General features: G+C 47.2%; 1 protein-coding gene across 2 annotated transcripts in view; it reads right to left on the bottom strand.

Annotated features, from left to right (window-relative positions):
- Window positions 1–2090: 2090 nt before the first annotated feature.
- Window positions 2091–22074, bottom strand: part of Slc6a3 (solute carrier family 6 member 3) — a 39455-nt gene continuing 19471 nt past the window's right edge. The window contains exons 7-15 of one of the 2 annotated variants that reach the window (XM_021180149.1): window positions 19625–19728; window positions 18185–18309; window positions 14275–14387; window positions 12990–13118; window positions 12348–12447; window positions 10769–10869; window positions 9166–9333; window positions 8037–8108; window positions 2091–3552 (exon numbers count right to left, since the gene is read on the bottom strand). In XM_021180149.1, coding sequence (XP_021035808.1) covers window positions 3529–3552; window positions 8037–8108; window positions 9166–9333; window positions 10769–10869; window positions 12348–12447; window positions 12990–13118; window positions 14275–14387; window positions 18185–18309; window positions 19625–19728 — 936 coding nt within the window. In that variant the 3' untranslated portion in view covers window positions 2091–3528. Of the gene's footprint in view, window positions 3553–8036; window positions 8109–9165; window positions 9370–10768; window positions 10870–12347; window positions 12448–12989; window positions 13119–14274; window positions 14388–18184; window positions 18310–19624; window positions 19729–22074 lie in introns of both variants that reach the window. The other variant, XM_029484981.1, reaches the window with a different exon arrangement.

Raw genomic sequence — 22074 nt, 5'->3', positions numbered from 1 at the left:
TGGTTCTTTGATAATGAGTAAGTACAGGCCCCTTTCCCTAGATTAGGACCAGTTAGCCACCTTCCTTTGGAGTAAATTTACTAAAGTTCAGTTTTAGAATATACCCAAATGGACCTCTGTGCTAAAGGCTTGGTCTCCAGTTTGGCATTGTTAGGAGGTAGTTGATTTTTTAGGAAGCAGAGCCTAGTGGAGGGGCTAGGTCAGTGGGGAAATGCTCTTGAAGGAGACTGTAGTGCTATAAGAGCTTATAACTCCGCTCTTTCATGTCCCATCCCATTAGGGATCCACTTTGCTACTCATTGTTGTCATGATGGTTGAAGCTGCTCTGCCCCAAGCCAATAGGACCAACCAGTCGTGGTCAGGGAATCTCCAAAACCACAAATGAAAACAACCCTTTCTCGTGATGAGTCGCTCAGGTATGTGTTATGGTAAGAAAAGATGAATGACTCAGTACCCGCTCATGATTTTTGCCAAAGAACCATCATTTTATTGACTTGTGAGAGCTCTTTACGTGTTCAGGGAATACACCTCCCATGCCCCTGCTCCCTAGGACATTTTCTGAATCACATGTAGTGAGCACTAGGCAAGTCTCTAGCCGCTGATGTTCTGCATAGCTCCTCCTAGGTTTGGATGCCTGTAAAGCTTTGGAGAGCAGTTAATAGCTCTAGGAACATGGTGTGGTGGTTGTCTCACTGGAGGCATCATCTGCATTGGGTTCCAGTGTTTCTTCAAGGTATTTCTCCATAGCACTCAGCTCTGAGAGCTTTGACTCCCACTTAGCCCTCATGCCTTCTCCTCCTCTTGTGCTGTATAAGGAAGGCATAGTATGAACAGTCGAAAGCTAGAGGCTGGGAAAGGTGGAATGGCAAGTAGCCCCAGCCCTGTGTAGGTCCTGAGCCACAGATTTTGGCTAGTGCATCTCTCTCCCAAAACCTCTGAGCAAGCACAGCTGTATGTATAGCTGCAGAGTGGCTTGCACTAGAAAGTAGCTGCAATCAATAGGAAGATGAACTAGGGACATGGTGCACAAAGTGCATAGTGACATCACTGTACAATGTTGCTATGGCCAGCATCCTGGAACTCATAGACAGTGGGCCCTGGCAGCGAGACCTTTGCTCATTATGTGGACTTGGTGGACTCTCCAATCATTTTTCAGAAATGATTGTGAAAGAAAGTGAGGTTGCTATGACCTGGCAGTGGCTATCATGTGGATGGGGTCCCATTCTATCATGGGTCATAGGGAGACTGTTGCATTGTCACAGTGTTGACGACTACATGACTCATTATAGGTCACACTAAGGATATTACACTAAACCAGCAGTTCTCAACCTGTGGGTCATAACCCTGTTGGGGGGTTCAAACAACCCTTTCACAGGGGTCATATATCAGATATCCTGACTATCAGATATTTACATTATGATTCATAACAATAACAAAATTACAATTATGAAGTAGCAATGAGATAATTTTATGGTTGGGGTGGTCACGACAATATGAGGAACTATATTAAAGGGTTGCAGTATTAGGAAGTTGAGAAACACTGCACTAAACCAAGTATCAGTAGACCCATGGAGCTTTCCTTTAAGTATGGTTTGGTTTCACCAATGTCCACCAATCATAAAGTAGAATAGAAAACCTAGAGGCCCACTCAGAAGATCTTGGGGTGTGTCTCTGGAAGGAGATCTCAGTCAGCTATGGTGGTGGTTGGGCTGAGAGTCTGAGTCTGGATGTAGAGGGAGCAGATAGGATGCTGTTGGGAAGAGGAGAGCTGGAGGAAGATGAATAGGTGGGCATTGGGCCCTGAAATGAGAAAGTGCAGTACAAAGTGAGCGCCATACACATCACAGGCATATGGACCTGGGGCAGGGTCAGTACACTGACGAGGGAGTTCCAGGTCCAGGAGAAGTGAGTGTGGAGATGCATGGGGGATGTAAAGTGAGGTAGGGCACAGGCTGAGAAGTACTGGGATGAAAGAAAAAGTTCTCTCTAGGGGAGCTGGACCCACCCCTTCCCCCACGTATGAGCCAGTGAGTTGGATGTTGTACATGATAACAGAGCCGAGAAACACATGGCAGCATGGATAACCCTGATTCCAACATATATTTCTTTTATTGTTTATAAGGACCCACAACAAGGTACTGGCTATAGACATAAATAACAGATGCTGACAACACCTGGATTTATACATGGAGCCACTCCTCTGAGAGGACATGGTAAACCTGATTCTTCTCAGCCACACTACAGTCTCAGAGCCAACAGGCCTGCATTTCCACCCTGGTAGCACATTCAAGATCCTCGTGCCAATGTCTACTTGCAGAGAATACCTAAGGCGGGCTCTCTCAGACAGACACATGGTGCCATTTCTATGGGACACAGGCTAGGCCAAAGTTCACAGTTATTAGCTCAAGGAAAATCATGACCTCCACTTTTCACTTCAGAGGTTAGAGCCAGCTCTCCAGGGGCAGGTATTTTTGGCATACCTTCGTCTTATGCTAACGACTCTTCAGCAAATGGATTTGAACAAACTCACCTTACATTTTGAGAATAATTTTGATTCACACATAAATATGGTTTTAAAAAGCCATTTATAACATGGATAATGTCCATGGGTATGACAGGAGCCAGTCAAAAATCAAACCCAAGAGTGGGTGTCTTTCCCCGAAGACCAGGCATAGCTCCAGGCCAAGAATATGATCTTCAGGTTGCATTGAAACTCTGTGAAGAGCAGGTGTCCAGGAGGCAGGGACACACTGGCTAGGAGAAGTACACTTTCTCAGGGGTCTACAAGTCCATACTAAAGTGGCTGCAAGCTGACCAGGCCTTCTAGGGGCCAGGAGTAGGGCTTGTCTCCCAACCTGAATTCATGAATTTTAGTTATCTCAGATATAAAGGGAAAAAAAACCCCTAACCTCTGGTCACCTGCACCAAGTTCCCTGTCCTCCGTGGCTCAGAACAGACCCTGCATGTGTGTAATGTGTGAACAGGATGCTAAGGTCATGGTGTCTGCTCGGAGCCAAGCACCAGGAAAGGACTTGGCATGTATTAACTGTCTTTTCTACCAACAGCAAAATAGGATACTTGACACTGTAAATTTAAGCAAAAGAAATGATCTAGGCAACTACCGTGAGCACAGGATTCTGGCACAGTGTATATACAGGTACCAAAGTCCCTCTCCTAGAATGCAGGGGACAGTATGACCTGTTCTCCCAGAGTGACCACAGATGGGGGAGTCAGCCTTGCAGGGACAGGGTGCCAGCTAGGGGTTTCCCCACCCACTAGGGACAGGGACATGGTTGACTTCACTGTATAGAGGTGTGTGTTTTTACAGCCACACACAGACAGAGGCTTCTTTGTGGCATGGATTGTGTGTGAACAGTCAAAGATTGAAGCCCATGCTTGGATTATTTTTCCATATGGCAAAAGGGGACAGTGGAAGTGGCCCTCCTTTCTTGATGCGTTGGTTTCCTTTGTGATCTCCCTGTCCCCTCTGTTGTGAGATGGCCCAGTTGGCAGCTGTCTCCTTCCACTTTACACCAACAGCCAGTGGCGCAGCTGGAAAGAAAACATCATTTATTTACGAGTGAGAAGCAGACTTTAGAATCACGGCTTATGGGCCACCGACTCTATGATGAAATAAGGATCGATTCAGCAGGTGGCACTACTTGCCCATGGGGGAGGTTACCGATGATGGATACCACTCTTGAGGGGCACCAACGGCTAATGACCTCGTGGAAACTTTTAAGTACTTGAATTCCTTGATGAAGAAGGGACCTGTAAACTTGGTAGAGCAGCTAATGTCTGTAATCATGATCTCAAAGGGCTAGCAGGTATGGGTTTGAGGCCAGCCTGGACTACAGTAAGATTGTCTCAAAAAAAAAAAAAAAAAAGGCAGAATAAAGCAAAACAAACCAGAACCAACAAATAACCAAGCCTTGTGGAGCCCAGGTGCTTAGAAGGCCAGGGTTCTTTCTGCCTAGCATATTTGTGATCAGTAGCTGAATTGAGATATTGAGAACATCTTTAGATGCAGAACTGGCTCCATATTGTCCTCCTACTGATTTGTGAGTGGTCCAGAAGTGTCTGTCCTTCTGCATGTTGAAATTCTCTTAGGTTCGTCCCCAGGAGTGCTGGATTCTGAAGCCTGCTTTGCCAGGTGTGATCCAGGTACAAAAGTCAGGAGCAGCACCTGGGTAGCTCAGGGATAGAGAGCAGCAGCCTGCTGTTCTGTTGCTTGCTTGCTGTTCTGTTGCTTGCTTGCTTATTTCTGATCACGAGGCATTTGTTGGCACTGACTGGTGAGATCTGTGCTGCTAAACGTTTTCAAAACAATACTCATACTATTGTCTGGAGGCCACAGCCATTGTCTCCACATGACTCTCTTTGGTTTCCTCACAAGTGGCTCTTTGGGGCTTTTCATTGCTGGTTAAGACATGCCACAGCATGGCTTAGGGTGGGCATAGTCTAAAGCAGTCTGTAGATAAGGCCACCACAGGCACTGGCCAAGGATGGCATGGGGCTCAGGGAAGAAGCAGAATTCTTGTTGAAGGTATACAGAGGAGGGACAGAACCTAGAATACTGTCCAATTGCAACAGCAATGAGGACAGCCCTACATGCTCTGTCCTTGTCACCAATAGAAGCATATGATTAAGGCTGCAGGGTAACTTACATTTCAAAGACTGGGAACACATAGCTCTGAGCAAGGATCATCAAGAACTGGAACCTAGAACCCAGAGCCTGGAGTGCAGAGTTCAGGACCAGAGATGTTGCAACTGGTGCAGTATGACACAGATGTGTGGGGTGCTAGAAAAAGTGGCAGTGTGAGTCTAGAGATGTGTGTTTTAGTGGACAAAATGAGGCTTGAAATGTAGCTACTAGAGGAGTGGATATAATTAGGGAGACAGGGACAAATTATGGGCTGTTGACATAATATAATATTACTGAGCAGGCAAAATGGATGGTCTAGAGGCACACCCATATTTCTGATCAAAGGGGAATAACAAGGCTGAATTTACTCTACCATCTGAAACAACCCTGAGTAAACACCATGTGTGTCCATGAAGTTTGCAAGACACTGAACATCAGGTGATCATGGTCAAGTGATACCTCTAGAAGAATGAATGAGGCAGTCACCCAGCCTGCTGCTTTGAGGGCCTCTGGATTTCGGAGTGGGGTGAGAGCCCAGAGAACTCTCTGGAATTCGAGGGCACTTGTGTTCCTAACTTGCAGGACAGAACAGAAGAGAATAGTTGCAGAGTTGGGCTGAGCCTTGAGCAGCATTTGTGACACCAAAGGACAGTTTTGCAACAGGGTATGGGAAGTGGCACTAAGGGACCTGTGGGCTGAAACAGTGCCTGCCTCTGTTGGTAACTCTCCTTACTCAAACTGCAACAGAGAGACAGATCTATGGCAATGCCTCTTGGGACCCACCCAATAGATCTAAAAAGATCCAAGGAGCACCAAGAACATTTAAAGGCACTGAAAAAAATCCAGCCAGGTGTGGTAGCACATTCCTTAAATACCAACACTCTGAAGGCAGAATCAAGTGTGTCTGTGAGTCAGAGGCTAGCCTGGTCTGTATAGTAAGCTCCAGACTAGCTAGAGTTACATAGTGAAACTCTGTTTAAAATAAAACCAATTAAAAAAAATCCAATATATAGGGGCCTGGAGAGGGCCAAGTTGGTAAAGTTGTTGCTTTGATAACATGAGGACCTGAGTTCAACCCTAGGGAATTTGTGTGGAAATCATGGTGGCTTGTGTGTATAATCTTAATGTTAGGGAGGGAGTACCAGATGGATCTCTGGGGTTTGCATCAACAAGCCTAGCCTACTCAGTGAGCTTCAGGTTAAAGAGAGACCCTGTCTCAAATGAAGTAGATGGCATTGTATTTCTGTAAAAACCACTACCGAGGACAGGACCCAGAATACTCTTAGGGTATTCCTCCAGCCCCCACAGGCATGCAGACACACGTGCATCACACAGGCATGTACACACACATACATGCACTGCTTCCCACTCCAACATGTACATGCAGATGTTAAAAAAATATCCAGGATGCAATAAGGGAAAAAAGCCATGTGCTTTGGCTATGATTAGGTTTTACCAGTCACAAAAAGCAAGATTTAAAAAAAAAAAAAAAAAAAACTGGTCATCTGACATTGAACCCCAACTGACAAAAAGATTCTCAGATGACTTCCTTGTTCAAAGAGTTAAGAGGAGACATAGAAGATACAAAAGACTCAAAATGGACCTCAGAAGAAGAAACTGTGACAGGCAAAAGGGAAAATATTCTCTGTACAGGCTCAAAGAAAGACACATTGATTGACTTAAAAACGAATCGGTGGATCAATAAAGGCAAAGAAAGTTCCCATTGATTCAGTAAGAAGCATGGGCTGGGAGATGCATCAGAAAGCATCCAAAGTATAAATAGCGGGAATGCAGGGAGGGAGCAGGTGATGTACGGACAGGGACCAGAGCCACTGTGCAGCAGTGTCCCCGAAGCCCAAATTTAAACACATCTAAGTGTAGATAAGAGTGTCAAAGGACCCAGACATATACTCTAGAGCCCAGAGGCAAATCAGTAGAGCAAAGGACCAGCTGGACTTGTTTGTTTGTTTGTTTTAAGAAAAGGTTTCTTTGTGTAGACTTGGCCATCCTAGAACTAGCTCTGTAGACAGGACTGGCTTCAAACTCATAGAGATCTGCCTGCCTCTGCCTCCTGAGTGCTGGGATTAAAGGTGTGCACCACTACTGCCCAGTGCAGAGGGGAATTTTTAAATTCTGCATTTTAAAAACTGTGTTTTTGAAGAACCGGGATTAGGGATCTGCAACCCTATAGGTAGAACAACATTATGAACTAACCAGTACCCCAGAGCTCTTGACTCTAGCTGCATATGTATCAAAAGATGGCCTAGTCGGCCATCACTGGAAAGAGAGGCCCATTGGACTTGCAAACTTTATATGCCCCAGTACAGGGGAACGCCAGGGCCAAAAAGTGGGAGTGGGTGGGTAGGGGAGTGGGTGAGAGGGTATGGGGGACTTTTGGGATAGCATTGGAAATGTAAATGAGGAAAATACCTAATAAAAAGTATTTAAAAAACTGTGTTTTTAATTTTTAAAAGCTGTGAAAGGCCCTTAGGGCTAGGGGTCTGGGAGCTTTCAGAGACATGGCCAACATGAAAAGAATATATATATATATATATATATATATATATATATATATATATAAACTTCTGTGAAAACTACTACTGAGGACGACATTCAGAATACCCTAGGGTGTTCCTCCAGCCTACACAGTCTAAATTTTAGGGCCACTGAGGAGGTGAGAGGGATGGTTCCACATAAGCTATATTCACCATCACAAAAGGGATCCTCAGACTAAAAAGCATTGTTGGGGGTGGGTGGGAGGAGAAGCCTCTCAATAGGTCACACACTTGTCACCTGCTTGTGTGACACAGGAACTCACATGGCTCTCAAAGGAGAGAGGAAAGGAGTGAGACCAGGGATTTGAGGGACCCTATTCTCATTGGAGCTTCCCCAGCCTGCCTGCTTTCTACATAGACATCTGACCAGGCTGGACTGAACTCACTCATTTGGGCCTCTCTGCCCTCAGGTACCGATGGACATCTGTCTAACTCCAGACCTTCATCAGCCTTTCCCCTATGATCCACAGCCCACTTGGCTCCTGGAGCTTCTCCAGCCCCTCTGTCTCATGGTACTTTTCTTGTCTCCAAGAATAGAGCGCTTCGATCCTAGGGACTCTCACATTTGTCCCCACATGGCTCCTCATACAGGCATTCCTGCCAGTGTCACCATGACTGCTCATCTTCATGGATCTTTTCCGTGCTGGCTGCCCTGCCCACAATCGCAGGCTTCTGGGTGGCTCTGGCCAGCACCAAAGATCTGCTTGTGTGGCAAATGCTTTTATGCACACAGCTTCTTGGTCTTCCTGGGGCTGTTAGAGCAGCAATAGGGTGAGGATACTATTCACACCTCTCTGAATCCTCTCTTAAAGGGTTAAATAGGGTGTCAGACTCACCGTGAATTGGCGCACCTCCCCTCTGTCCACTAGCTGGCGGTCTTTCTCAGGTGTGATGGCATAGGCCAGTTTCTAAGAGAGAACGGGGTTGTTGATATAGCATGGGGCTCAGGTTGGCACAGACCAGCCACCACCCACTATTATCATGTTCTATCTATCTATCTATCTATCTATCTATCTATCTATCTATCTACCTAAATAACTAGGACTTACCCAGAAGGAGTCTGACTCAAGAGCTATAGCCTCAAGTTCTTTCCTGAGAGCAAACCATCGATACTCGGATATACAGTTTGCAGTGCTGGCTGAGGTCTCTAGCCCTCAGTGGATGCATGCAGGCCCCACAGGGCCTGTCACTTGCCCCCTGTAGGAAATATTGCTTCCTCCTACTAATCTGTTCTTGGAGCCCAGATGTTACCCTGGCCTCCAGAATAGACTTCAGGTGCCAGGGTTGTCCTTGATTCTCATTTGGACATGGTGGCAGCCTCATTCCTTCTAAGAGTTTGGCAGCAGAGGGGCTGTGGCCTGGCCACACACTCTGATGTCTGTTCTAGACATAGTCTGGCCTGACTGACAGAGGAACATCTGAGTGCCAGCCTGTGAGAGGAGGGACCTGCTGCAGTATCCAACACCAAGGGACACTATGGCTCCAAGGTAGAGTCCTTGGGCCCCCTAAGTACAATGGGATTTGCTGCACAAGCCAATGAAACTGCTTCATGGAGTCCCTAGGTCTCAGGTATGGGATTGCATCTGGGAATCAGTCTACTCACAATCCCATTCACAGAAGTTCTGATCTCTTTCAGGAACAGTAACCAGGGGGTCAAACAGGACATGTGGGTATAGACTGGCATCACACAGACACATGGGTGCAGAGAGGCAATTCATACAGATAATGACATACTCAAGCACACAGAGACAAATGGGCATTCATAGTCGCAGATGTGATGTACACACATACACACACACATGTGTGGACACCAGCACACAAAACACAAACGTGGCATACACATATGTACCCTTCTTTCCATTAAATCATCCCATCATCCCAGCTCCAGCCTCCTGCTGGCTGGTATGGTCCAGGGATGGAGACACCATCTGAACCATTAGAATGATGAACCCCCTTGATACCCACCTCTCGGAAGGACCCTGGCAGGCTGCAGAACTTATAGGTGGCATAAATGGGCACCATAGCCATGGAGGACGTGGCAATGATCCAGCCCAGGGCATTGGCCCAGTCTGGGAAGATGTAGGCTCCATAGTGGGGGGGTCTGAAGGTCACAATGCTGACCACGACCACATACTGAAATAAATGGGCACAGAGGTCAGGCAGCTTTTGCTGGTAGGTATGAAGACAGAACAGAAAATCAGCAAGCTTTTTGCAGAAGGTCTCCTAACAACACAAGTGCCAACCCCAGCCAGACTTCTTGGGCCTGTCCCAAGCAATACAACATCTTCCTGAGGCACCAATATCTACACACATGGTGTGTAACTAACTACACATGCGTTTCATACCTACACATAAGTGTGCTCACATGTATGCCTACCAGACTACTCGTGCCTATATTGCACCAATACATTCACTATGTATTTACACTCTATGCTTGCGTGTATACAATGCACCTAAACATGTGTCTCATACTACATGTACTTTGCACATGATTGGCATGAACATGTTCTCTATATCTGAGCATGACAGTCCTTCCTAAACATAGGAAGTCTAGTGGATGTGGGTTAAGATCTATTTCCGGGTGCAAATCTTCACCTGTTGTGTATATTTCTCAGGGTCAGCAAAGTTTACTCTCCAAACACATTATCTTGGAAAACACACTTAGACACACACACTTGTCTCATACTTGTTTTTGGCTTCAATAAATGACACATTTCTTAGAAAGCACTGTATCTGCCAAAGCCACACTCTTACATGTAAATTGACCTCAATCTGGTCATTTGTTTGGGAGTGTTATCTGCTGCAGAAGACACATAATAACGTGCCTGCTGTGTGTACTTGTCTGCTGCAGCCAGATGGAAACATAGTGACCCAGAGAAACATGAAGTAACATCTTTTATTTTTCTGCCAATGTTTTAGCTACTTATAGGATGGGTTTAAAAATTAGGCTTAAAATGATATAAATCATGCTTCCATGAAGTTGGTGGGAAGAACTGGGTAGCATAATTTCAAGGTTAGACTTTGTCACATCTCCTTAGATCAAGGTCAGCTCTTTTATGTTGAGAAGGGAGCTTGTCAACAGGGAGAAGTCAGAGATGGGATAGCTTAAAAAAAGAAAGGGTCATTTTATTCAGAGACGAGAGGACTGTGTTGTAGGGCTTCCCAGGCAGGTCCACCCGGGCCACAGATACTGGTTGGATTGAGTGAAAGACCATCGGTCAGGCTGCAGAGGCCTGTAAGCTGGCTTGTGTAGCTACACATATCAGCTGTATCTAAGCCACTGCTAACTACTGCATGGAGCCAGGTGAGCTCTCTGGCATCCTTCTCAGTGGTCTCAAGACATTGGGATGGCCGGGCATGGTGGTGTACACCTTTAATCCCAGCACTTGGGAGGCAGAGGCAGGCGAATTTCTGAGTTCAAGGCCAGCCTGGTCTACAGAGTGAGTTCCAGGGCAGCCAGAACTACAGAGAAACCCTGTCTTGAAAAAAAAAAAAAACCCCCCTCAAAAAAGACATTGGGATGGGTTCAAGGGCAGGGTCAGAAAGATTTAGGGTTCACAATACTTACCAGAAGGAAGCAGGGGCTGACCAGCTTCCAGCATAGCCGCCAGTACAGGTTGGGTCGCTGCCCAGTCATCTGCTTGATGTCATCACTGAATTGCTGGACACCTAGGGGAGAAGAGGTGGCTGTGGGACTGGGTCATATAACTGGACTTGCAAGTCCTTCTTGACCCATCCCTCATCCCTCAGAGCCCATAACCCTGATTCTACTTAGCCATGCACTGATTGGCTCTGATGATGCTTCAGAGAGGCTGGTGGTCTGCTGGGTGAACTGAGGGCCCAACAATACTCCAACCCTACCCTGCTCCAGCTCCTTCTCTGTGTCCCACACCCTCCATGCCTCTTTCTGCAAGCAGTAATTTCCAACCTGCGAAACACTGTGTCAAACGCATCTAACACGAAGCATACTATTTTGTGGGTCAGCCCAGTGGCTGCATCACTACCTTCCATCTCCAGGGTTTTCTCATCTTCAGCAACTGAAACTCTGTCCATTCAATTCCAGTTCCAGCCCCAACCCTTAGCATTCCACTCTGCTCTGTCTCTAGGAACTTGGACCCTTGAGGGATCATCTACAGGTGGTATCACAGTATATGTCCTTTGGGGACTTGCTTGTGTCAGTTAGCACATACATCCATGTTGGAGCATGTTTCAAAATCTCTACATTTTTAAAGGCTGAATAGTCCAGTGTGTGTGTGTGTGTGTGTGTGTGTGTGTGTGTGCGCGCGCGCGCGTGCACGCACACACTCTCTCGCACTCACGAGAGAGATGTGAGAGAGAGAGAGAGAGAGATTTAGTTTGAAATTCTGATACTTAATAACTGGAATTTTCTCTAGCAATTTACTTTAGAAACACCTTTCAACAATATCATTCAGCTTTTCTTATTCAGGAATCTGTAAGGAGATCTTCTCAGTGGGGACTCCCTTCACACACTTCTGATCTCAGGCAATCTCAGGAGGTCCTCAGGATCCTGCAGCTCAGCTCTTACCTCCAGCTAGATCCCAAGAGGTCTGTGGTCAGCTTCATATCCCCAGGGACACTCAGCGACTAAATGGCTGATGGGCTTTTCTCACAGACTGACCTATTGTTCTAACTTATGCACAAGCAACTTAACTGGTCTTGTCCAGAAGGTACATGTGAGGCACACCTGAGGGAAGCAGTCATGCTTTGACATCCCTCTCACACACCAACTGAATTATCTGATCAAAGTCCCTAAAGATGAGAGGTAGGCAATTCTCTGCCCAGATAGAGCTAAAGGTATTCTGTGCTTATTAATAGAGTCCAGGCTAGCTGGATGGAGCATTTAACATTTTCCAGTGGCTGTAAATGGTCTAACACCCCAACCAGCCTTGTTCTCCTACCAACACAGCCTCTCTGATCACAACTTGGCTTCCCAGCAACCACGTGACTGTCTACTCAACCTAGTAGACAGGCTCTGGGCACACAACCTTGATGCCGTGAGAGACATGACTTAGACCTCTGGAGTCCAAATGCCTCTTTTCAAAGTGGCTTTGCAGAAAGCAAGCAGGAAGACACTAGCCCAACTGTCATACTGATGCCAAAGTGTTGGTCTGACCACCAAGACTTACCATAGAACCAGGCCACCCCAATGGCTTCAATGAGCACGCCAAAGAGGATAGATGTGCCAGCTGCAAAGTGGTCCAGCAGTGTGAAGACATAGATGCCACCCTGGGAGAGAGGGGATCTTAATGAGCTTGGGGACAGCCGCAGCAACTACACCATCCAAGTATCTTCCCTAAAAGGTAACCCATTTTGTGGGTTTACTGTAGAGATATATCGTATTTACCTCTATAAGATTTGCTTTGAGTCATGGATTCACACACAGCTTCTTAGAGACACATCCATCACAATAAAAATAGAAACCACTTCTCCCTTCCTTTCCTTTCCCAGGCTCCAAATAATAAGGGTCAGAAACACTCAAATGCCAAGCTTGGTAGAGTCTCCTGTGAAGAAGTGACTAAGATACCACAAACAGGACTCTGCCAGTTTCCAGACCCTCTTCATACCCAGGAAGGCAAATGATGCCTGCGTGCTGAATTATCTCCAGGACCAGATTCTAGACCCGTTGCTGCCTTGCCTGTGACTACATGGTTTACATAAGGGAGAGGATGAGGCTTCCTAGAAATGATGCAGTGTGTCTGTTCCCATGGCACCAGCTGTGCTGCCAGGCACCAGGGCTGACATTATGACAGGAGCAGGAAACTACATACGTTGGTGACACAGAAGAGAGACAGCAGGAAAGTAGCCAGGACAATGCCAAGAGTGAAGAGCTCTCGATGCCGATGTAGCAGCTGGAACTCATCGACAAGCCCAGTGATCACAGACTCCATGCCCCCCATCTGTGGGACACAGAGAATGGTGGTTGACACTCCCCTCCCAGGCCTGACCTCTCATTTAGTGAGTGTACAGCAGACTTGGGGTAAAATGAGGAAGTAGCCTTTGCTGAAGCTCTCCTAGTGACACAGCCCAGAAAGAGTCCAGGGATAGTGACTACAGTCACCTCGAAGTCACTGAGCCTATGAAGTGCCAATTGGCTGAAAGTCTTATGAGAATGATAGTGCATGCATGACCAAATCAAAATGTCTGTCCCGTGAGCACACAGGGACCTGTCCCCAGGTCCAGAGAGGGTCTCCAATGCTCATGGGTGTGTCTAAACCTGATTTGCAGGCTCTGTGGTGAGCACATGAAGTTTGAGGGACTGTTGGGGGCCATACCTACACCCACAGGAAAAGGGCATTGGATACATCCCCAGTTTTACCACAATTGGGCTAGCCAGGTAGGGCCTGTGTTCTGCAAGCAATGCTCATGAGATGTGTCCTCTTGGATACAAGATAAGAAACCCATTAACTACCAGCTGGGTGGAAGATGAAGGTGGGACTGTGGTATGACATCTGTGTACTTGGGAAGAGGGATTCTTGATTCAGGCTTTCCACAAAGTGTATAATAGCTGAGCTGTGTCAGGGTGGGAAAATGGCACGGGACAGCCAAAAGGTGCCACCAGCTAATGCTGATATTAGAGCTCAGTAAATAATCTTGAGCAGTTGATGGGGCTGAAAAGGAGTCTAAGAAAGCTCATAGCTCCAGCCTCTTTAAGGCTGGACACCAGGTGGCTGCAAACAGTTTCCAAGGCCCAGCCCAGGCTACTGAAAGCTTCCATCTGTCCTAAGGGAGTCCAGAGGTCAGGAAAGCAGTTATTTTGTACCCCTGAGGCCAATCACTGTCATTCTACGTCAAACCTTTGGTTACTGGACTCTGCTTTATGTGCATGTTCAGACCCTGATACTGGGTTAGGAAGAAAAAGGGTAAGTTACATTCCAGCCACTAACACTCAGGTCCAGAGAAGGTCTCCAGTGCTCATGGGTGTGTCTAAACCTGATTTGCAGGCTCTGTTATCAGCACATGAAGTTTGAGGGACTGTTGGGGCCATACCTACACCCACAGGAACAGGCCAACAGCGAGACACAGCTGTGGAACCTTGGGACGTGAATTACTCACGGCACTGTCGATACCCAGAGTGAGCAGCATGAGGAAGAAGACAGCGGCCCAGGCTGAAGACAGCGGGAGTGTGGCGATTGCCTCAGGGTAGATGATGAAGATCAACCCAGGTCCTACAGGCAGAAACCCTCATCACCGCCTCAAGCTTGCTCCTCGATTCTCCAGTTGGCACACCAGGAGCTCACTACTGCCACAAGCTAGCTTCCTAGTTCCCGACATATCACGGTTTGATTTTCATTGCTGCCCCACCACCCTCAGCCACTCAGCCGAGAGCTGATGTCAGCATTACCCACCCACCCCCAGAGAGAGAGAGAGAGAGAGAGAGAGAGAGAGAGAGAGAGAGAGAGAGAGAGAGAGAGAGGCAGGACATACAAGTACATGTATATATACTTATACCTACATGCATAGACATACCATACAGTCAGGAACACATAGCAAGGGCACATATATGCACAAGTATGCACACTTTCCCAAGCTGATTTCCTTTTACATGAAGCACTACATTTAGGGTATGTTTCTGACTTCTACCCTCCCGGAATACGACAAGACCCCTCCCTTCCCTCTGAAGTTGTTGGCAGCCAGTAGCTTCTCTGCCTATGCAATGCAGCATACAGTGTCACCTTCAAGTGACTTTTTTGTAAATAAGTGGGACTTCTGTCACCCATTGATCCTGCACTGAGGAGCCTGGATATTTAGTTGAGAATTCATCCACCGGGGTCCTGAGGGGTTCAGAAGGGTAGAACATACCATCCATCCATCTCCAGAGGACTCAGAAATAAAGCAAGAAACGGCTTCAGTCTTAAGTCACCAAGACACTGGTCACTAGAGCACAACCCACAGTCCTGCCTGACATAGGGACTGAGGCTGGAGGGTCCCCAACATGATTCTGCTACCTTGTTTCTTCAGCAACAACAAGGACACATCAGATCAAGGTGACACTTACAGAGCCAAAGAGGTGTCAACCCCATGGCTTGTTGGGGACACTCCTTCTTCACTGCCATCAGTGACAATATTGTGTGGGCAGCGGCAGACACACAACAGGCACCATACCAAAACACAATGCATTCTAATCTGAGATGATCCCTAAGCAAAAAATATCCCCCCCCACCACCATGCATCAAAGAGTTGGCCATTTTTGAGACTCGACTTGGATACAGAGCCCCTCATGATAGGCTAGGCCCTGCATTTCTATAGATAGACTTGGAACTGGTTGCTTCTGGTCTCTTCTCTTCCTCTTCAGCAGGGCAAATTTTGCTTTACTCTAAAGGACTCAACACTTAACCATCTTCATAGAGTTACAGACCAAGGAAGTTTGCAGGGGTAGGCCTGGGCTCCAGGTAGTTATCAAAGTGCCCAAAGGGACAGGGCACAGTTTTCAACATGGGACAGTACTCAAGTTTAAATGCTCCAGACCCTGAACCTGGAGAATGATCCTTCAGTTCTGCTGAGGAGGGATGACACCAGAGCCCTCTTAGTTCCTTCACCTGTGCCCTGAGAATTTGTTGTAAATGACATTTGCTTTCCTTTTCAGAAAAGGGGCAGAGGCTGTTCACTTTACTTTCAGGAGTCAGGCTTTACCAGCTAGGGCTGTTTGTGAAGATAAATGGGAGGCAGGGCTTTGAGTGTGGAGGTGAGCAAACTCTTGGCTGTGTTTCTCTGCATTACATTTCCTCTCTCACCTCAGCTGTGCTTTCCTGGAGGAAAGGACATAGGTGAAGAAATTCTGGCCATCTTACTGTCTTCCTCCAGGTCCAGAACCTTCCTTTGACTCCAACCTGCTTCCCATTTGTAATCAGAAGCCTCTGATACTCTGTTCTCCAGGAACTAAGAAAACAATTGGAGTGGACCTCGGCTTGGTCCTCAGGGCACAGGTGATATAGCTCATTGATCTCTATGTTCCCCTTCTTGTACCTGATACTCAGAAGTGATCGGCCAGTGGTGGGCAATGTTAACCATGGCAAGGGGTCCCTGATTCTAAGGGTAGCAGTCCAGTAGGAAAGAACCCCAGGGGTGCCAGATGGAAACACGGGATAGGCAACCCCCAACTTAGTAGATCTGTCTCCAGAGAGAAATTATGTCCTTGTCACCAATGATGGACCACAGGATAAGCCTGAGGGCAGGGGAGAGGTCCCAGCTGACAGACCCCAAACAACCTTTGGAGAACTGTGGTCTTGAGCTGACCCAACTTAGGGGCTGCTAAGCCTCTGCTATAGCCAGACAGATTTCTTCAATGCTCAGAAGCCCTTCTCTTCTGCCGAATACTTGTATGTCCTTGTGGTCTTGTGCCTGCATATCACACTGAGGGGTTACTTCCTGCCCAGATTGGAGTTTGTGTATATGGATGTGTGTATACATAAGTTATCAATTAGTCTAAGCCAGCAATCCCCAGGGATCTGCTGGTCTCTGCTTCCTCAGCACTGGAATTACAAACATGTGCCAGAGAACACAGTTTTTTAATGAGGGTTCTGGAGGCTGAACTCAAGCCCTCATGCTCACATGACAAACAGTTCACCAACTGAGCCATCTTCCCATTCCCCCATGTTGAAATTTAATTGAAGATGGATTGATAGTGAGGTTGTAGGGCCTCTGAGAAGTATTGGGTTATAGGGGCATCACCCTTATGAAGAAATTATTTATAAAGATTGTTAGGGCTCTCCAAAGTAGATCTCTTGGGACTGCACTGCTATCACATTTTGGATGTTGAAGACCTAGTTCATAGCTTGTGGTTTGTTGGGAGCTGGTTGGGTCTTGGGAACAACATCAGTGAATGAGCTCATACTGAATGGCTCTTGTGTGGGGACCTAGGTGGAGAGAAGTAAGTCATGCAGAGTGTCCCCAATCCTTTTCCCCTTAGCTTCTTAGCCACAGGGAGTTCAGCAGCTTGTCTCACTATGCTGACTCCATCATGATGTTCTGTCTTGTCACATGCCCAAAGTGACAACCAAGGCGTGCTGGGCACAGATCTCTAAAACTGAGCTCGAACAAGCCTTTTCTCTTTTAAACTGATTTTCTTATGTATTTTATCACAGTGACCAAAGGCTGACTTGTGGAATTAAACATAAAGAGAGTAGGCACTTACAAAGCGAGGCCTCCCTATGTGCTTAGCCCACTTGCACTGGGCTGATTCCTTTCTCTCCCTTCCATCTGGAGGCCCTCACCAAGGACACACTCATGGGTACACCATGCTCTCAGACCTCTGTGAACTAAATTAACCTTTCTTAGTAAAGTCGCCTAGCTTCGGGCATTTTGTCATAGCAACAGCAAATGGACTAAAATATAACATCAACTGACTACACTAAGCCCTCCCCTCCACCTTTCCGATTCTTAGTCCCAACTTCCAGGTGTGGAGAGACATTCAGTGTCCAAAACTCAGCCAAATGAGAAGGAAAGGAGATCATATTCTAAAAACTCAAGGACTTTTCTGATAGACCTAAATCTCATCCAGGCCTGTCATGATTTCTGGACACTTATTAAGAAACATTGACAGCTAATGCTCATTTTGGCAAGCCATGTTGAAACCTAGAAACATCCTGTCCTGATACCATGTGACTGCTACAGCTCAGTCTTCACCTCCCCTGAGCTTTATATATGCCACACTGTCATGGCAACTCTTAGGGAACTCAAATGACAACTGACAATGTCTGCCCAGACCTCCATACAGTGTTTACAGGCAACAGGCTGAGGGACTGAGCCACTTGGTTTCATGTGAGCCCAGCATAGACGATATGGAAAAAGCAGGGCAGGAAGAACAGGGGTTAGACTGGGGCTGGTAAGCCACACCACATGAACATAGGCTGGTTGCTCTTGTTTGAGTCAGCAGTTCTTAAACCCAATATCCTTTGGGCCCTAGCCATGTCCCTCTGGTCTTTCTTCAGAGAGGTCAGAGTGAGAGTGTGTGGTAAGAACTCACCATCTGTGGCCACATCCCTGATGGGCACATTGTGCTTCTGTGCCATGTACCCCAGGAAGGAGAAGACAACGAAGCCAGAGGAGAAGCTCGTCAGGGAGTTAATGGAGGTGGTGATGATTGCATCTCTGTAGAAACAAGACAGACTGTCTTGACACCAGTTAAGCAGCGGCTCTGGGAATGCCAACTGTTATTACACATTTTCAGCATCTAGGGAAGCAGTGGGCAGGCTCGGAGGAAAGCTTCTAAGAGGGGCACTATCAAAGCACCTATAGCTGGGAGAACCTGTCTAGTACTCCTGGGTTTGTGGTGGTGGAAAATATGACCATTCTGTCCCATTCACTGGGTCATGACAGCATTGGGCTGCCTCGTGTGAATCCTGGAACCTTGGCATGCATGGGTTTGGGGGCTGGTGAACCAAAGTTTTCATGCACACATGGAGGTGCTAGAGTTGCTGGTGTGGAGAATCTACTCTAAGCATTAATAAGAGACAGAGGCAAGTCTAGAGAGCACTGGTAGGATCAGGGTTCTCCACCGTGGCCAGTCTACTGTGGAGGACCCAACAGTTTGCTGTGGTGTGCCTACCCAGGTACACACATGAGCTTCAGGTAGGGCTTGCCTCAAGACTGTGATTCACGCCCCCCTCCTCCACTTTATTTCCCTCCATGAAACTACCCTCAGTGCCTCGGAACCATTTTTCTGTGTTTATTCTGTATTTTTAGTGCTTTTTGTCCTTAGGATGAGTAAGCAAACTTAAGCCCACTGAGCTCAAAGGGAACAGGCCTCAGCATCAACTGCATCTGTTTTGAGTAGGAATGGGGTCTATCATGTAGTTGCAGGTGAAACAGACCAAGCTTCTCAGAACCAGGGACACCTTCCCAAGCCCTGGATCCCTTAGTTTAGGCTATGAGGGTTATAGTCAAATGCCCTGAGTAAAGGTCTTAGACTAAACTAGACCCTGAGCAAGAGGGGAAAATCCATGGGGGCTGGCAAGGGAGGAGAGGATGGAGAAGAGAAAGAAGGAGAGGCACAGGCATATATGCAGAGGAAGGACTAGCCTGCCATTCTGGGGAGTCTGGCTCTCCTCAGAAGGTGCCACGTATCACCACGTGTCTCAGTATCTTCTTTAAAGTGAGACGCAAGACTTTGTTGGACGCTTCTGTGCAAAGCCAACCCCACAGAATCGCAGTATTTACAAGGCTAATGCAGGAGGAGAGGCCATAAATTGAAGGCCAGCCTGGGCTACATAGTGAATTTCAGGACAACGTAAGCTGTAGCATGAGACCCTATTTCTGACACAAGGAAAGGAAGGAAATCTGTGTGGCTCAGAGGCCTCATGATTTTCCCCTGGGAATGCTTCATTTCCAAGAGGCAGACCCCAGGATCTGCGACATAGACTAGGTTTTGCAGACTGGTTCCCGGCAATAGTACCTCAGGGCTTACCTATAGCAGTTATTGGTGAACTTATTGTAACTGGAGAAGGCAATCAGCACCCCAAACCCAACGCCAAGGGAGAAGCACACCTGGGTGGCAGCATCGATCCACACCTGTCACAGCCAGAGATAGGAGAGCATGAGGAAGATGATCAGAGAGAATGGGATGTGAGTTAGTCCCACCTGAGGGGAGAATGGGAGCTGTCACCATTCAGTGTAGGCATCCTAACTGCACTCTGTGTTCACCTCCAGCTGAGGCTGCAAAAGTTCTCAGCTTGGTGGCAGTAGGTACCTGCTGTCCCAGGAAACAAGCCCTACCGCATCCCTAGTACGAAAGGACATGGCAAAAGGGAGGCAGTGTTTTGTGTTTTGCTTGTGGTTTCAGGAGGCACATGGATGAAGCCTCAGGCCACCTAAGGCCAGAAATGGAAGCCCAACAGACAGCAGGCTCATTTATCTGGATGTCAAAAGAAGGATGCAAGAGCTGATAGTTATACCAAAATGATAAAGTCAGGTACAGTCGCTTGAGTTAGGGCTATGCTAAGACCACCTAGGGAGCTAGGCCTCCGTTGCTCTCCTGGGTAGCTTTGCTGGCTGGGAAGGCTAGGAGGAGCTGCTGAAGTTCTCTCCCATGGATCTGGGCCTACCACCTTAAGTATTTGGGGGCTGGACAGTACCAGGAATTGTTTCTGAACTATAGGAATTAGGTGTTTGAGGATAGCTGGCCAGCCAGAAGGTTAAGATTGCAGGGACCACTAGTGCATCAGCATGGTGAAGAGGCCAAGTCCAGAGTGGTTGAGCAAGTGGGCAGTCAGTAGAGTGGTCCTACTGTCCTGTGTGACCCTTATCTCACAACACGCTCAGCCATTGAGATGGCTCAGGTTGGAACATTATCACCAAGGGCTTCTTGTTTCCCACTTACTACCAGTGGTCACTCAGTTCATTTCCAGCTCAGAGCTTTGTGTGTGCTCGTCACTGGGCTCACAGTATGTGCGTTGCCTGGGCTGCTGTCACACCACACTCAATGCCTCCCTGGCCCCTCAGGACCCTGGTTGACCTTACCTGTACCACTTTCCCCTGAGGTACTAGAAATAGCTTCCTTCCTTTTTTTTTTTTTTTCTTGGTTGGTTCTTTGTGATTATATATTTGATTATCTGGGTACCTCTATCACTTATTACTCAGCCATCTATTGACAACCAAATCTATCAATATCCAGCACTATCTAACATCTATCTACCTATTGGCTACCTATCATCCATCCATCCAATCTTACTGCCATCTTAATTTCTCACAACCTTTCATCTTTGTGATTTGCTTTGTTTTTAAAAGCACCTTCTCACACATGCAGTGTCTCTCTGCTTTTCTTTTGTGGACTGCACGTCTGCTTACTAAGACTCCAATACTCTTTACTTGTTTTGTTCTTTTGAATCCTTAAACATGTCCTGCCTGACCCTGGCTTTTCCAGTTTCCCACAGGGATGATAGCCACAGTCCTCCTGGTTCTAGTTCCACAGATCATTTTTGCTTTCCCCTTGCTCTTCCTTCACTCTGTGGGATTTGTGCATGCTCTCAAGCCTTGCCTCTGCCCTAATACAGACTTGACCAAGGACACTGTGACTACCTACTGAGCTTCCTTATCCTGATCATCTCATCCTATCTGCTTCTGCCTCAGGTTTGTATAAACCAACACACTTCCAAAGGATGTTGCGACTCAGCCCCAGTACGGATCCACAGCCCTCCTGCCTCCCAACCTTCCTGCCCTCTCCATTGGAGACCCACATACCTGGCAAGCTCAAGCTCCAGGCCTAGTGAGACCTTCACACCTCTTCCCCTGGCCCCAGTCTCAGTAGAAACCCACACCCCTCCAGCAGGACTACAACAGTATCTGAGCTTTGCTCTACCGCCTTTGGGGTCTATCGCCGGTCCCAACTCAATCCACATGGCTTCCAACAGCTCCTCATGGAGTTCTACCACAACTACCTCTCTAAAATGCCTTCTGTTCATCTTTTTCAAAGATGGTGCTGCCCTTTTCATCTCTCAGGATCATCTCCCATAGCCTGGAAGAGCCCATCTCTTATGAGGCCTTCTCCATATCTTTTGTTTTTGTTTGTTTGTTTTGTTTTGTTTTGTTTTTGTTTTTGTTTTTTTGCTTTTTGAGACAGGGTTTCTCTGTATACCCCTGGATGTCCTGGAACTCACTTTGAAGACCAGGCTGGCCTTGAACTCAGAAATCCACCTGCCTCTGCTTCCTGAGTGCTGGAATTAAAGGTGTGCGCCACCACGCCTGGCTTTCTCCATTTCTTTTAACCTAGAATAACCCCTTCCTTTACTTAACAAACCTTCAGCCTATGAGAACCTGGGACTCCTAAAGAGACCTTGGTTCATAGGGCCTTGAGGCAGCTCAGCCCTGCAGACAACTACCACAGAGCCACAGATAATGCTCTTGGTGTCAACCTAGACA

This window comes from Mus caroli, chromosome 13 (assembly GCF_900094665.2).
Source record: "Mus caroli chromosome 13, CAROLI_EIJ_v1.1, whole genome shotgun sequence".
Taxonomy (NCBI): Eukaryota; Metazoa; Chordata; class Mammalia; order Rodentia; family Muridae; genus Mus; species Mus caroli.
Note: the sequence above shows the minus strand (reverse complement) of the source record. Positions and strands in the feature narration are given on the sequence as shown.